Here is a 14,313-nt window from a genome sequence, read left to right on the forward strand (position 1 = left end):
TATAAGCTGGACCCTTTATAGTGGAAATGCAAAATACTAGAAGCGTTTTCTGAAAAGCTGCTTTTCCTTTTGTGGCCCTGGGAAGCCCTGTCATGTATATTTAGAACAAAAAAGGGAACTGGGCAGAGGGATGATTGTATCTTAAGGAGAGGTGTTTTTGTTTTGTTTTCATTTTTATTGAGATATAATCGATGTGTAACATTGTATTAGTCCAAGGTGTACAGCAGAATGATTTGATACGTGTATATATATCGAAAAATAATCACCACAGTAAGTCTAGTTAACATCCATCATGACACAGTTACCCTTTCTTATTCTTGTGATGAGAACTTTTAAGATCTACTCTCTTAGCAACTTTCAAGTATGTAAAACAATATTGTTAACTATAGTCACCATGCTGTACATTACATCCCCAGGACTAATTCACTGAAATTTGTACCCTTTGACTTCCTTCACCCATTTCTCTCACCTCCTAATCCCTGCCTCTGGCAACCATCAATCTGTTCTCTGTATCTATGAGTTCAGATTTTTTTAGATTCCACAAATAACTGAGATCGTACAGTATTTGTCTTTCTCTGTCTGACTTATTTCACTTAACGTAATGCCCTCAAGGTCCATCCATGCTGTTGCAAATGGAAGATTTTCTTCCTTTTCTATAGCTGAATGATATGTATATCTCACATCTTTATCCATGCATCTGTTAATGGACAGTTCTGTTGTTTCTGTGTCTTGGCTATTATAAATAATACTGCAGTGAACACTGGGGATGCAGATATATTTCAAGATGGTGATTTGGTTTTCCAGAAGTGGGATTGCCGGATCATGTGGTAGGCCTATTTTTAATCTTTTGAGGAACCTCCATACTGTTCTCCATAGTGGCTGCACCAATTTACATCCCCACCAACAGTGTAAAAGTGTTGCCTTTTCTCCACTTCTGTCATTGATGAGCACAATAATCATTACTGCTCTTTTCCATTATTAGTATTTTGATAAAAAACACATAACATATAATCTACCCTCCTAACAAATTTTTAGGTGTAGAATATAGTATTGTTAACTATATGCACATTATTACTCTTAATGATTCTGAGATTTTGAGCCAATCTACATTGACTTTTGAGTCTTCAAAGGAAAATTTAATTTACTTAGTAATTATATGTATATAATTAGTGTGTGTATATATTTACTAGTTTATATATATTATATATATTTTTAAGGTGTACAACATAATGATTTGATACATATATATTGAAAAATGATCACTTAGTTTATACATATTATATATAAATAATATATATATCAGTATATATTATATATAAACTAGTATACATTATACATATAAACTAGTATATATATATATAATTAGTAATAGCGTAAACCACATAACAGCTTAAAGTAGCATATTCTGACCGCTGATCTAAATTAAAACAAATACCTACCTACATCAAAAATATATCATCTTAAATTATTTTTTATAACAAAGTAAATGAATTGAGATAAAGAATGGAAATATGAGGGACGCCTAAGTGGCTCAGTGGGTTAAGAGTCTGCCTTCGGTTCAGGTTGTGATCCCAGGGTCCTGGGATCGAGCCCCGCTTCTGGCTCCCTGCTCAGCGGGGTGTCTGCTTCTCCTCTCCCTTTGCCCCACTCTCTCTCTTTCTTGCTCTCAAATAAATAAATAAATAATCTTCAAAAAAGAAAAAGAAGAGTGGACATACATTTGTAAATGGGACCATTTGGTTATGTCTAATATGCAGGCAATTTGTAAATGGGACCATTTGGTTATGTCTAATATGCAGGCTCATTGATCGGACTGCACTTTCCCAAGGCCACATAGGCAAGTGACCTGGAGAGGCTCGCCCTGAGCACTTTCACTGTGATTAGAGTCTAAAAAGAGGAGATGCGTTTGCAGATGCAGAAACCTAACAGGCCAGCACCCTGGTGGGGAACGAGCGGGGAACAAAGAGACTGAAATCACCAAAGAGAAACCTACCTGCTTGATGATAGAACCCCATAATTTCAAACTGTGACACTACAGCATCCAATCCAAACACTTGTCCTTACCACCTTAACATCCAATCCAAACACTTGTCCTTACCACCTCAGCATCCAATCCAAACACTTGTCCTTACCACCTCAGCATCCAATCCAAACACTTGTCCTTACCACCTCAGCATCCAATCCAAACACTTGTCCTTACCACCTCAGCATCCAATCCAAACATTTGTCCTTACCACCTCAGCATCCAATCCAAACACTTGTCCTTACCACCTCAGCATCCAATCCAAACATTTGTCCTTACCACCTCAGCATCCAATCCAAACACTTGTCCTTACCACCTTAGCATCCAATCCAAACACTTGTCCTTACCACCCAGAGCACAGTCGCTCTCAGACTTCAGGAGAGCCAGAGGTATCACTGCCTCAAGTCAGCCCATTCCGGTCGGATGAACATGCTGCAACACACCAGTACTGTTTGATGACTTACCAAATACGTCTGTAAAACAAAAGTTAAGGATCCCATAGTTTTGGTTTCTCTAAGTGCATTTGTTCAATAACTCCATTAGGCCAATTCTCTTTTCTGTACAAGGTTTCTTGATTCTTCTAGCAGAATGCACCCATCTAGAGAAACTTGCTCATTCGTCATAATTTATCATCATCAAAAGACCTGTTGGAAAGTATAACGGTAAAGGGGATTATTTTTAATAAACATGCAAAACACATATCACGACATAAAAGAAATAGATCAGCTCTGAGACAACGGTTAGCCACCTTTTAAAACCTTAAAGGGAAAACATCTTCAATACCAAAACACTACAACCCCGCAATGTGCTTCCGCCAGCTGCACTGCCGGATAATTAGGTCAGTAAGATGCAGAGAATTCGTTACTTTTGTTATAAGATCCTGCTGTGACGTATACAGATAAGTCTGCATTATCTAAGGGAAAAAATCAGAGAATTTGTTGTTACAGGTTCTCTGTGAGTCTGTTCACACTCAAAATCTTGTGCGTAGTAAGAATACTATGGGACAGGGTACCGGGGATGGGGGTGTGTGGAATAGAGGGACCTCCCCGAGTGCTTTCACTCTGGGGGCATTACACGAGGGGTAGAGCAGAGACTCAGTTCTGGAATCTGGCACAGAGAGCCAGTGGGTAGTGCTAGAGCTGATGTTGTTAACAAAACCTCGTGCTCTTTAAAAATGTGAAGCTTTGCTTCCCAGAGAGTACTGTATCCTTCTTACAAGAATTCATCTCTCTTAAAAGGTTTCTAATCTGCCTCATTCATAACTACTTATAACCCTGAAAAAATGTTGATGTTGGACTTTGATTGAGCATGCATGGTTGGTTATGTAATAAATATAAAATTTGGTTTTTTCATACTAACGCTATAAGATAACGACTATAAAAAGCATTTAACAATAATATATTATATTTAGAAAGCAAATTATATGATATATGGATGGTATATTTCCTCTTGCATGCTTAAAATATTTATGCATAGAAGAAAAAAAGCAAGGCATATGCAAACTATTCTGGTGTTATTCTGGGAAGTGGCATTATGAGTGTATTTCTCTCCTTTGTCGTTGGGGTTTTTCTTCTGTATTTTGTAAGTGTTTGATAATAAACATGTATTATTTTGAAAGAAGGGAAGCGTTTTAAGATTAGCTCCCAAGAGATTTAACAATTGAAAAACTTGAAATCTAAGACTGGAATGTATATGTGAAAAGTCTAGGCTGCACTGTCTAATATGGCAGCCACTAGTCTCAAGTAACTATTTAAAATTATATTTCAATTAGGGCACCTGGACACCTCAGTCAGTTAAGTGTCTGCCTTCTGGTCAGGTCATGATCTGTCCTGGGATCGAATCCTGCATCAGGTTCCCCGTTAGTAGGGAGTCCGCTTCTGCCTCTGCCCCTCCCCTCTGCTCATGGTGTCTAGCTTTCTCTGTCTCTCAAATAAATAAATAAAATCTTTTAAAAATTATATTTAAATTAATGAAAAGCAAACTAATTTATTAACAGTTTAATTCTTCAGTCGCACCAGCCATATTTTAAGTTTCAACAGCCTCATTATCGTCATCACAGAAAGTTCTGTTTGGCTATCCTGATGGAGGCAGTTTACCAAACTGTGCCCTGAATATTAAAGACAAAAGTGAGCCAGCTTTCAGTGGTACATGAATGGGCAAAAAACCCTTGCCATAGATGCTGAGAGAATCCTCATCACTAGTCCCTTTCATACACTTGACCAGTGTATAAAGTCTGAGGCCAGGTGAGCTCAGAGATTTCCCCCCACAGGCATTGTGCTAGTTAGTGATGGAGCAAGGATGAGAACTCAGGGCTACCAGCTCCTCAGGCAGAGCTCCTGTCAACATATCACTATGACCATCTTCTCCAGAAAACTAAAGCTTCTCAAGCAAGACTTCAGTTTAATTCAGCACAATTTCATTTCACATTTTTTGAGTTCTTACAGTGTGGTAGGCACCATTATAAGCCTTGACTATACAAAACCAAGTAACAGACGTCTCTATCCCCAAAGGATGCCGAAGTGCTAAAACGGAAGGGCACCAAGGAGGCACTGGTCTGTTCTTGGGAAATCTAGAAATGCTCCCCCTCTCATAGATAGGTTTGAATAGGGTCTCAACGTTTGTGCGCCCAAATCCACATGTTAGTACTTCTTCTCCAGCATTCTCAATTTTCCTCCCCCTCCAGAAGAAGAGACTAGACTCCATTTTTGAAATGTAGCCAATCCCTGACCTAATATTGTTTTGTTGTTATATTTGTTCTGTTGGTTTAACTTCACGGGGGATAGTTGGAGACGTTCAACAACCTTTATATGAACTAATTTTCTCATGTTGATGCCTGGTTTTATATATGTAAAATAACGTTAAATCTTCAAATGAAATAAAATAAAATACTCCTTTGATACTTAGTCATCCATCCCATGTCAGATTATATAAAAGCAAATAAAAATTTTGAGCGAATGGTTATTTTTCAACCAGTTGCATTGGAACTGTTTAAACACAGGTTAACAACCCGGAACTCCCTGTTCTCATATAAATCATGCTCCTGTATTTTAACAGATGCGATGCTCTTGGTGGCAGAGAGACTGGAAGGACCATTCAACATTGAGTCTGTCATGGACCCAATAGATGTCAAGATCTCTGAAGCCATTATGAACATGCAAGAAAACAGCATGCAGGTGTCTGCAAAGGTATTGGCATTAGTCATATTTCTACAAATAAGGAGAGTGCAGTAATCTAAAAATGAAGTAACTAGATATGTCGGCTGGGATTATAAATCCTAATACATTGTCGGAGAGCTTTTCCTATTGAGCTACAAATTTGCTGCTTCATTAAAAACGTCCAACAAAATGGCACTGAGAAAGGAAGCAATCTCTTCGTTCTCAGCCACTCAATCATGGAATTTCAGAGAGCCCCAGGTAGATTGACTAATCCCTCACATTTGTGAGTAATTTGGGGGAAATTTTCTTTCTAATATGTTTGAAATTCCTGCACACCCTCAGCCCGTTCTCTCTCTAGGAACTTCTAATTATATCTTCAGCTGTGCAAACCAGGCAAATGTTCTATATGTTCAATCGTAAATAATTAAACATTTCATCTGACTTTCCTTTTTAAGACTATGGCGTAACCTTCATTAATGAATCTTCAGGGGAAAATGCTCCTTTGTATGAAGTCAAGCACACATTAAAAGAAGAGAAGCCCATTTTCATAAATCATACAAGACTGGGTTTCTGGGGTTGCAGCTGCAGAATGCACGAATACCGGATGCCCCATTTTTATCTGTCCCCACTCCATTAAAGATAAACAGGACCTGCCTTCGGCAAAATTGAGAAGTTTGCAAAGGGTCTCCAGCCTGCTCTTCATCGCCCCCTTTTCGCCACCAGGATGACTGCACAAAGCCGTTACGTTCTTCTTACTGGTCTCTCTATCATGCCACACTAACCAAATCTGTATCGGTCCTTTAAACCTGGTTGGTGACTGAGTGATTGCATTTTAATTGAAAGTCTCATTCACACAAAAATATGTCAGGCAAAGAGATGCGTGCTTAGCTTTCTTTGATTTTTAAAATCCTTTGTGAAAGAGATTTCAGATATAATCAAGGAGGAGGGGATATGTGTGTGTGGGTGGGGGAGGATTACAGGGCAGAAAGAGAGCCATGGAATCTGACTAGGTTTCCGTGGCTGAGTCTGAATCAAACCAGTTTGGGGCTTTCGGGGTGAACTGGTAGGAAGTAGGGTAAGGAAGAATCTGGCCTGGGTCCCTTTCTCTTTCCTTGGGAGACGGACAGGCCAAGAGTTTTACAGGCCTAGCTCTGGGTTTTAATGAGCTTGGGGTAGCCTGTGTAAAGGAGGATGCCCCCAAATTACCACCACCCATTGAGGAAATAACATATTTGGGGGTTCCACAAAAAGCTATGTTCTTCCTTTCCTGGGAAAAAATAGCAATCATTTATTCCTCTCAAATCTATTGCCTGGACACGGATTCATGTTGTTTTAAGAGGCCACTATCCCAGCAGTGGTTGCTGATATACAAAACAGCCCTAGAGAAGAGGGCGTAAGAAGCACTCAGACTAAAGAGGTTTGAGACCACCGCACACTTCTTAGAAGGCTCTCCACTGGAGCACGTGCATACATGTTCGAGTTCCTCTATTAAAAATTCTCTGAGAGGTCAGATGGACTCTCTTTATTACCAGAATGTGGATGAGACATTTTTGTGGAATTTGTCCAACTACATTATAATAGGAGGGTTGTTAATAAGGAATGTGCTTTTAAAAAGACACATTTCTTTGTAAGAAATGTCAAAATCAAGAGTAGAAATAATACAGGGCATGTAAGGGTACATTCACGTGAGAGGGTATAGTATAGCGGGTCATAAAATAACAGGACAAAAAATGTCAAATGAGCTAGAAATTTTTTAAAAAATGTGTATCTGGTAGTCTTGACACAGGGCAAAGGGGAGTGAGTTAAAGAAGGAGAGAGAGGAGAGCAGCCGGGCTCTGCAGGACAGAGGAATGAGAGGCAGGCTGCAATGTGGAAGAGGGTTTGAGGAAGGACCGAAGCCAGCCTCGAACATAGCGGAGAGGCAACAGGTGGCTGGAATTTGGATACATTTAGCGGGAAACACCAGCAGCATTTGCTGATAGAATGGCTGTGTTCCACAAGAGGCTTTATTGCATGGAATTTGGAACTAGGTAGTTTCATTTTCCATATAAGACACATCCATGAAATTATACATGAACTAAAGTCTAAAATCTACATTCTTGCCAAGAACTGGAGGGTTGTATTCCCCCCTCCTTTTTTTGAGTAGGCGCCACACCTAGTGTGGAGCCTGACACGGGCCTTGAACTCACAACCCGGAAATCAAGACCTGAGCTGAGATCAAGAGTCACATGCTTAACCAACTGAGCCACCCAGGCACCCCATGTATTTTTCCTTTTTCAGGGGAACCCTCAGTCACCGTTCATAAATGGTCTCACTGAATTAGAAGTTCTAGATGTCCGCTTCAGCTGGAATGGTTGTGTAACGAAGCTTCCTTAAATTCTGATAAGGTTTTGAGTGAGGCCAGAGCTATTTCCCAATTGAGGGTAGGGGCAGGGAGTGGGCAGACATCCTGAGAGTTGTAAAGCCTACAAATTAAAATGACTTTTTATTCCAGGATATGATTGGCAACTTCTCCTTGGAAAATCATTTACCTTATTACACCAGTTGCTGTTAGCAGTCATTCCAGAACGTTTTTCAGAAAGGCAATGGTTTATAACTGTTAGATCATAGGTTGAATGCTTACTTCAAAGGACTATACTGGGCCTTACGTGGTTTATATTATATAATATTTATAACAATGCTTGTGATGAGCTAGAACTCCCCCCCCCCTTATTTTCCAGATAAGGAAACCAAGGCTTAGAAAGGTTAAGTAAGGTACAGGGGGCCTCATGGTGCATAAGGAGTACACAGAGGAGGGTTCTGATGACAGGACCCACATTGCCAGATCGCTGCATTATAACAATGAGGGTGTCTCCGAAGCCAGTCTCATCCAGGGGCGGAGTTCAATAAATATTTGCTGAAGAGACCAAGTATTAAGAGAAAGTTCAAAGACCTTCAGTATAAAACCTTCATGAGAAGCTGAGGAAACAGGGTGGCAAAGCCAAAAGGACTCAAGTTGTCTGTCTTTCTGTCCCTTCATAACTCTACCTAACACTTCCCACCATGCTCAACTCTAATGAAATCATTCTCTCATCCAGCCTCATGGCTTCCAGCCTTTCCTGAAGTTGTGGTAGTACAAAGCATAAAAGCCTACTTTCATCTGCCCCTTTCTGTCTGAAGGCAGAAGATGAACACACCAGTTTCAGATATGAAATTCCCCTCCTCGGATGCCGTAGGTTCTCATCATACCTGCAGGAGGGAAGAGCTCATTTTTGTACCTACTCACTGATCCTGCATTAGTGGGATTTACTGACCAATGAAGAGATCTGTGCCCAGCAAGTATGCTCCTGCTCCAATCTTGTCTTAGGTCTGTTTTTATACATATTATCAGATCCTTTTTCCTCTCCTATTTAGCCCACAGCCAAACTGTTAGGTGTAAGGGACACTGACATTCATTTCAAAAAATGCATTGGCTAGGGCTGCCTGGCTGGCTCAGCCGGAAGAACATGCGAGTCTTGAACTCAGGGTCGTGAGTTGGAGCCCTGTGTTGGGTGTAGAAATCTTTTAAATACATAAATTTTTTTAAAAAATACATTGGCTACACCAAGTTGTATAATCAAGTTATAAAATTTTGGGAATAACCTTATGGCACCTATTTCAAACTCTTGGTTTGTGTAGTTTGTGTATTCTTCGTATAATATGATATTATATGTTATATAATATATATTATATAAATCATTATATGTGTATATATACATGTATGTACACATTTTTAAAGACTGGAGACAACAGGACATTAAAACTTTGCTCGTTCTTTTTGGACAAATAATCACCTAGTAACAGTGATAATCATCATGGCCACGGGTAGTTGAGCACCTATTATACTCATTCAACAAATACCCTACCATGTACCAGGCGTGAGGAATACAGGAGAAGACAAAACACATCCTCTGCCCCATGTCAGTCTCTTTCTAGATGTTTTACATATTTATTTCAAACCCCTGCTGCAATCTTGTAGAGTATCCGTCTCCTGATTTTATAGGTCAAGAATGTTAAATTTACAGGAATTGAGTAGCCTGCCTGGGGTCATGCAGCTAACAAGGGGCAGACTTGGGATTACGACTGCAAATGGTCTGATCCAAAGAAAGACTTTCCCAGCATGCCATTGTTTCCTCAATAAGTGTCTTCCCACCTGGTCCACCTATACCTCAGCACTGGAGGATCCAGCCTTCTAAGGGAGGGCTGTTGCCTAAAACACACTACAGGGAATGTTCTGATGAGAAACAAGTGTCGTTCGTTCATTCTTCAAGCCCCAACCGAGCTTATTACATTCACCAGCTTCCCCATCTTCATCACAGACAGGAAAGCGCCCTCATTATTCTACCACTTCTGTGACCAACCCAAGTCAAAGAACTTTGCAGGTGTGTGGAAATTCCCCAAGGGAAGAGGGAACAAAACTTACTGAGTCTCAGCCTGTGAATTTCAGATGTGTTGATAGTCTCCTTCTTATTCTATCAGGGAAGATGAAACTGATCTCACTCGATATGATTTAACTGTATTAGGAATAATTTCAAACCTAATCCAGGAAAAGATTGGTTTGTCAGATACAATCTAAATTAAGAAGGAAGACTTATTAAATTCCAATTGAAACCATCCATTCAATTAATACTTATTACAGTTGAGGGTAGAACCCATTACAGAAGAGTAGGGTAGCTTCCAGGTACTTAATTTTCTCCAGACAATTCTTTCTGAATCTACAGCACAAATGAAGATAAGGAAAAAAGAAAGAAAGAAAGAAACTGAAGAGGATGGAAAAGAGAATATAGAAATATGCCTCTAGCTAGTGGGTCTTAGTTTCCTCATCTGTAAAATGAAGGGTTCTTTGAAATGTGCTTTTCCAGTTCTAAACAGTTAACAGTGTTGTGAACATTATCTCTTCACTATTGGTTAGGTTTCCTTTTCTAGCATCCAGATATTTTTCTTTTCTCTGAATCTTTTTTCTTTCAAAACATTCAGGCATAAGTGATATCTTGGGAATTCGCATGTAGAAAATATCTTCTTTCAGATACGAGGACATTGTTTAGAATTTAGTTCAAATAAATACATTTTTATCCCAGTAGTGTTTGAGTTCCTAGGTTATGTGTGCCCCTCTCAAGCCAGTTAAGCATATTATTTCTTGTGTTATGGTTATTTGCATACCTCCCTTCTCCTCCAAGATTATAAATTATTTTAGGACAGGAGTTACGTCTTACTTGTGCTTACATTCTACGGAGAGCCATCCTAATGTGTCATTTTACACATGGAAGAAACAGTCTATTTCGCTGAGTTGAATTTGGAACGTGAAAGAATAATGCCAGAGAGACTTCAATGACAAAGAATAGAAACTACCTTAAAATGTACTTGAAGTCAGCCTAGGATTCTTTAAAATAACATAAAGGTTCTAAGATCAGATTTTGGCATTAGACCAACCTCGAATCTGGTTTTTACTAGTTGTGGGACTTGGGGCAAATTATCCGTCTAAACACAATTAACTCACCTGAAAAATGCAGATGTTATTAATATCTACTCATTGGGTTGTTCGAAGGTAATATGATACCGTCCATGTAAAGTGCTTAGCGTGGAATATATCCAATCAAAACCACTCTTACAAGTGAAACGTTTCAATTGCTGTTATTGAAAATGTCTGAATGTCTAAGGAACATCGATCGGCTCTCCGGTTTCGCCTCATCTGTGATGGTCTGCGAGCTCCTCTTTCACACCCCAGAGCAGAAGAGCAGGTGTGTAGTATGCACACCTGCACTTGAAGACACTCGTGCTCGGGTGTCACCTTGAAAGCGTGGCGGGGAATCACCTTGAAAGGGACACGTATTTCTGCATGGCCTGTGACGTGGCATGGCGGGACACTGAAGATACGGCAAATGAACAAAGCCCTCGGAAGGCAGCTCCAGGGAAGAGTGGAGTTGGATAGAGGCTGTCAGCAACTTACTCGACTCCCTCCCTCCCTGGTGGTCGCACCGGTGCTGCCACAGGAGAAGGTTTTAGGGGAATGTCAGTGGCCTCTGCCTGGTATCACATTAGTCTCACATTAAGGGACTAACTGGCTTGCTGCAACGACAAGTGGTTCTGTTCCTTCTGCCTGGTTTCTGAGAAAAAAGCAAATGGCCCTATTTATAAAGTTCTATTTCTATTTCTTCCTCAGTTTTGTTTTTAAAAGAGAAAAGCAATTTCTCCACGACGCCTCGATTAGGAATACTCAGAATAGTTTCTCTGGTTATTCAGATTTCAAAGTTTGTATTCTACCCGTCAGCTCTTACAATATTTCGCTAAGAACCAGTGACCTCCTTGAAACATCATTTATTCTTTGATTTCTCCATTTCTATACAGAAAACCAGAATCTGTTCTATTCCTCTTTGTGACATCACTGGATAACAGAGCCAGATTTTTTTAGATGCTAGATACAAAGAAAAGAGAGGGGGGGAAAAAGAGACAACTTTTTGTTATAAAGCAAAATGAAGGTTTGAGGAAAGTGCCTACGATGCATTTATAAGAAATGCATCCAAAGCAAACTAGTTTTAACCTTCCTCCCATGTACGAGGATTTAAAAAAACATTTTTTCCCTCCTTTTGATGATAAAGGGAAACTCCTGATTATCTCTAACCTTTGGAGATTTATCTTAAGATTTTCCTTCACTTTAACTTCAGGGCAAAAGATGAGAAGATTACACTTAATGAAACCTACTCAAGAATAAGGGATTGAAACTCAATTCCGTTTTTAACATTTAGCGTGTTGTTAGAGGGAGACACCCTCTCGCTCACCTGAATATCTTCTTCCAACGTCCTCCTGCCTTAACAGGAGAACTCCTTCCTTGGAATCATGCTTCCCAGGGGCAGTCGATGGTCAGTGGTCGATGGTGGATGGTCGGGTTGGAGGAATTCCGTCGCCTAGCCTCACACACACACAGTGAACCCCAGCTCTGAGTGCTTCCTCCTGCCCGGGGAGCCGCCTTCCTGCTGGATTCGGGGGGTCATTGCCGCAGCCAGCCAACATTTAAATGCGTGGACGAGCCACCTTGTGTGTATACAGCCGCCTGTTCTGCCGGAAAGTTTTGAATTATATGGCTTTCTGTCAGTCGTCTTCTTCTAACTCATTTTGCATATCTCTTCCATTTCACTTCATTATCCCACAATAGATCTTAAAACACCAGCCAAGTAGCTTAGCTGCCTTACAAAGTGAAAATCAATCATTTCTTTATTAATACACGTAACCTGTTAGCTAGACAATATGTCTTTACAACATGGGGCTCGTGGGGCTGGGTGACAAAAAGAGGTCTTATGCAGAGAAGTGTGGGACCTCCTCGGACACAGCATTCTGACTTCGCTACGTTGACAGGAGTAGCTTTCATCCCAAATCTCTCCTAGCCCAGACTACTCTCCTAATCACACTGTGTATCCCATGGCCCGCCGCACACCTCCACCCGCCACCTCTAATAACCTTGTCAAAAACCGCACACATGTCCTCCCCCAAAGCCTCCCTCCCCAGGGCTTGCTGTCCCCGCGTGGGCCCCCTCTGCCGCACCTGCTCCTAGCCCGAAGCCCAGGTGACTCCAGAATTTCCCCTTCTGCTCTGCCCTCACAGTTGTTCCATGAAGGGCCCCGCTGAACAGTCCTCAATCTCTTTTGAATCCATCCACAGCAGCTCCCCCGATTTTACCATCGCCCACATGGATTACAGCCTCCTAATTAATTCCCTGCCTTTAGTTCTGCCACACTTCGATCCATCCTCTACACTGTAACCAGAGGGATTGCTGAAAATGCAGATATGCTCACATTACTCCCCTGCTTACCAGCTTTCCATGGCTCCCTGTTGCCATTAGATGCAAGCCCAGGTGTAGCCCTTGCACGATGCTGCCCTCAGCCTGCCGCCGCCCTCCAGGCCACCTACCCACTCTCTGTGCCTGGGATTATTAAAGCAAATGTTTCTGAGCATTGATACCTGCCAACATCATGCTAGCTGCTGTAGAGTCAGTAGTGGACAAGACCAACACAACCTGAGTCCTACTCGATGTCTTAACGTAGGAGGTAAGAAAACCTCTGTACGTGCCAGACGTACAAGACAGCCTTGGCTCTGTTGCTTGAAAGAACCATCTTCTATCACCTCCATGCTTTTGCCCAATCTATTTCCACATCCTGGAACCTCCTGTCCTCTCCACGCCAAACACCTATATGCACCATTTGCCAGACACTATTTCTTCACTTCAGGGCAAGATTCAGTGGTATCCTGGTGAGTGCTTGCACAGCCAGCTCTCAATGCAGTAAATATTCTAGTACACAGTGTTTCCCAATTTCTGTTGTGTCAGTATTCCCACCGTGGTGATGTCAAGCTACCAGCGTGATGTCACTGAACACGGAGTAGCACGCCACAATATAACGTTTCCCCTTGACTGACGCGGTTGGCATAAATCACCTCAAGAGCATAGATAAGAGTAAATAATTAGGAAGTAATGAGTTTTGAGTATGTATTGCTTTTGTTTTCAATATAATATCTATAATTTAAGTTTATACAGTGTAACTCTTAGTAATCCCTGTTTACTGACTGGCTTGTGGAATTCCTGACGATTTAACAGGTGGCCTTGAGAGCCCATTCCAGCACACCACTGCTCTTCTAGGAAGCCTTCTGTGACCCTCCAGGACGGTTAGTTGCCCCTCGTGGGTGTCCCCATCGCATATATCACGATGTAATTGCCACGCTTCTTCTCAGAACCTTCATGAGAGCAGGGACTTACTCAGTTGGCATATCCCCAGCACCTGTGTCTGCCCATAATGACACTCAATGAATATTGGTTGAGTGATGGGTTGAATGAATGACACAGAGCCAGGCTGATGAAATTTACACATTCATTGAAATTCAGCAAAATGATCTTAAAGTATTGCTTTAAAACCCATAAACAAAAAGCATATGAAATAATCATTTAGCCAGGCCAAGAAGATTAGGGTTTCTTTTTTACCACATTCAAAATATGCTTTGTTCAGTTCCTCGTAATTCCTCCCTACTCACCATTGGGGAGAAAATACCAAGGTGTTCTGCTGTTTAAGGAAAGCAAACCCTTCAAGGGAAAAAAAATCGTCTTCTCAAGCAAATGGAACGAATTTGCTTTTA

At 41.0% G+C, this 14,313-nt stretch overlaps 1 protein-coding gene across 1 annotated transcript in view; it reads left to right on the plus strand.

Moving 5' to 3' along the window:
* Positions 1–14,313, plus strand: part of GPC6 (glypican 6) — a 1,044,955-nt gene that overhangs the window by 934,663 nt on the left and 95,979 nt on the right. Inside the window, exon 5 of the mRNA XM_040623810.1 lies at positions 5,078–5,208. Within this exon, the coding sequence (XP_040479744.1) occupies positions 5,078–5,208 (131 nt within the window). The remainder of the gene's footprint in view (positions 1–5,077; positions 5,209–14,313) is intronic.

Source organism: Ursus maritimus, unplaced genomic scaffold (genome assembly GCF_017311325.1).
Source record: "Ursus maritimus isolate PB19 unplaced genomic scaffold, ASM1731132v1 scaffold_10, whole genome shotgun sequence".
Classification (NCBI taxonomy): Eukaryota; Metazoa; Chordata; class Mammalia; order Carnivora; family Ursidae; genus Ursus; species Ursus maritimus.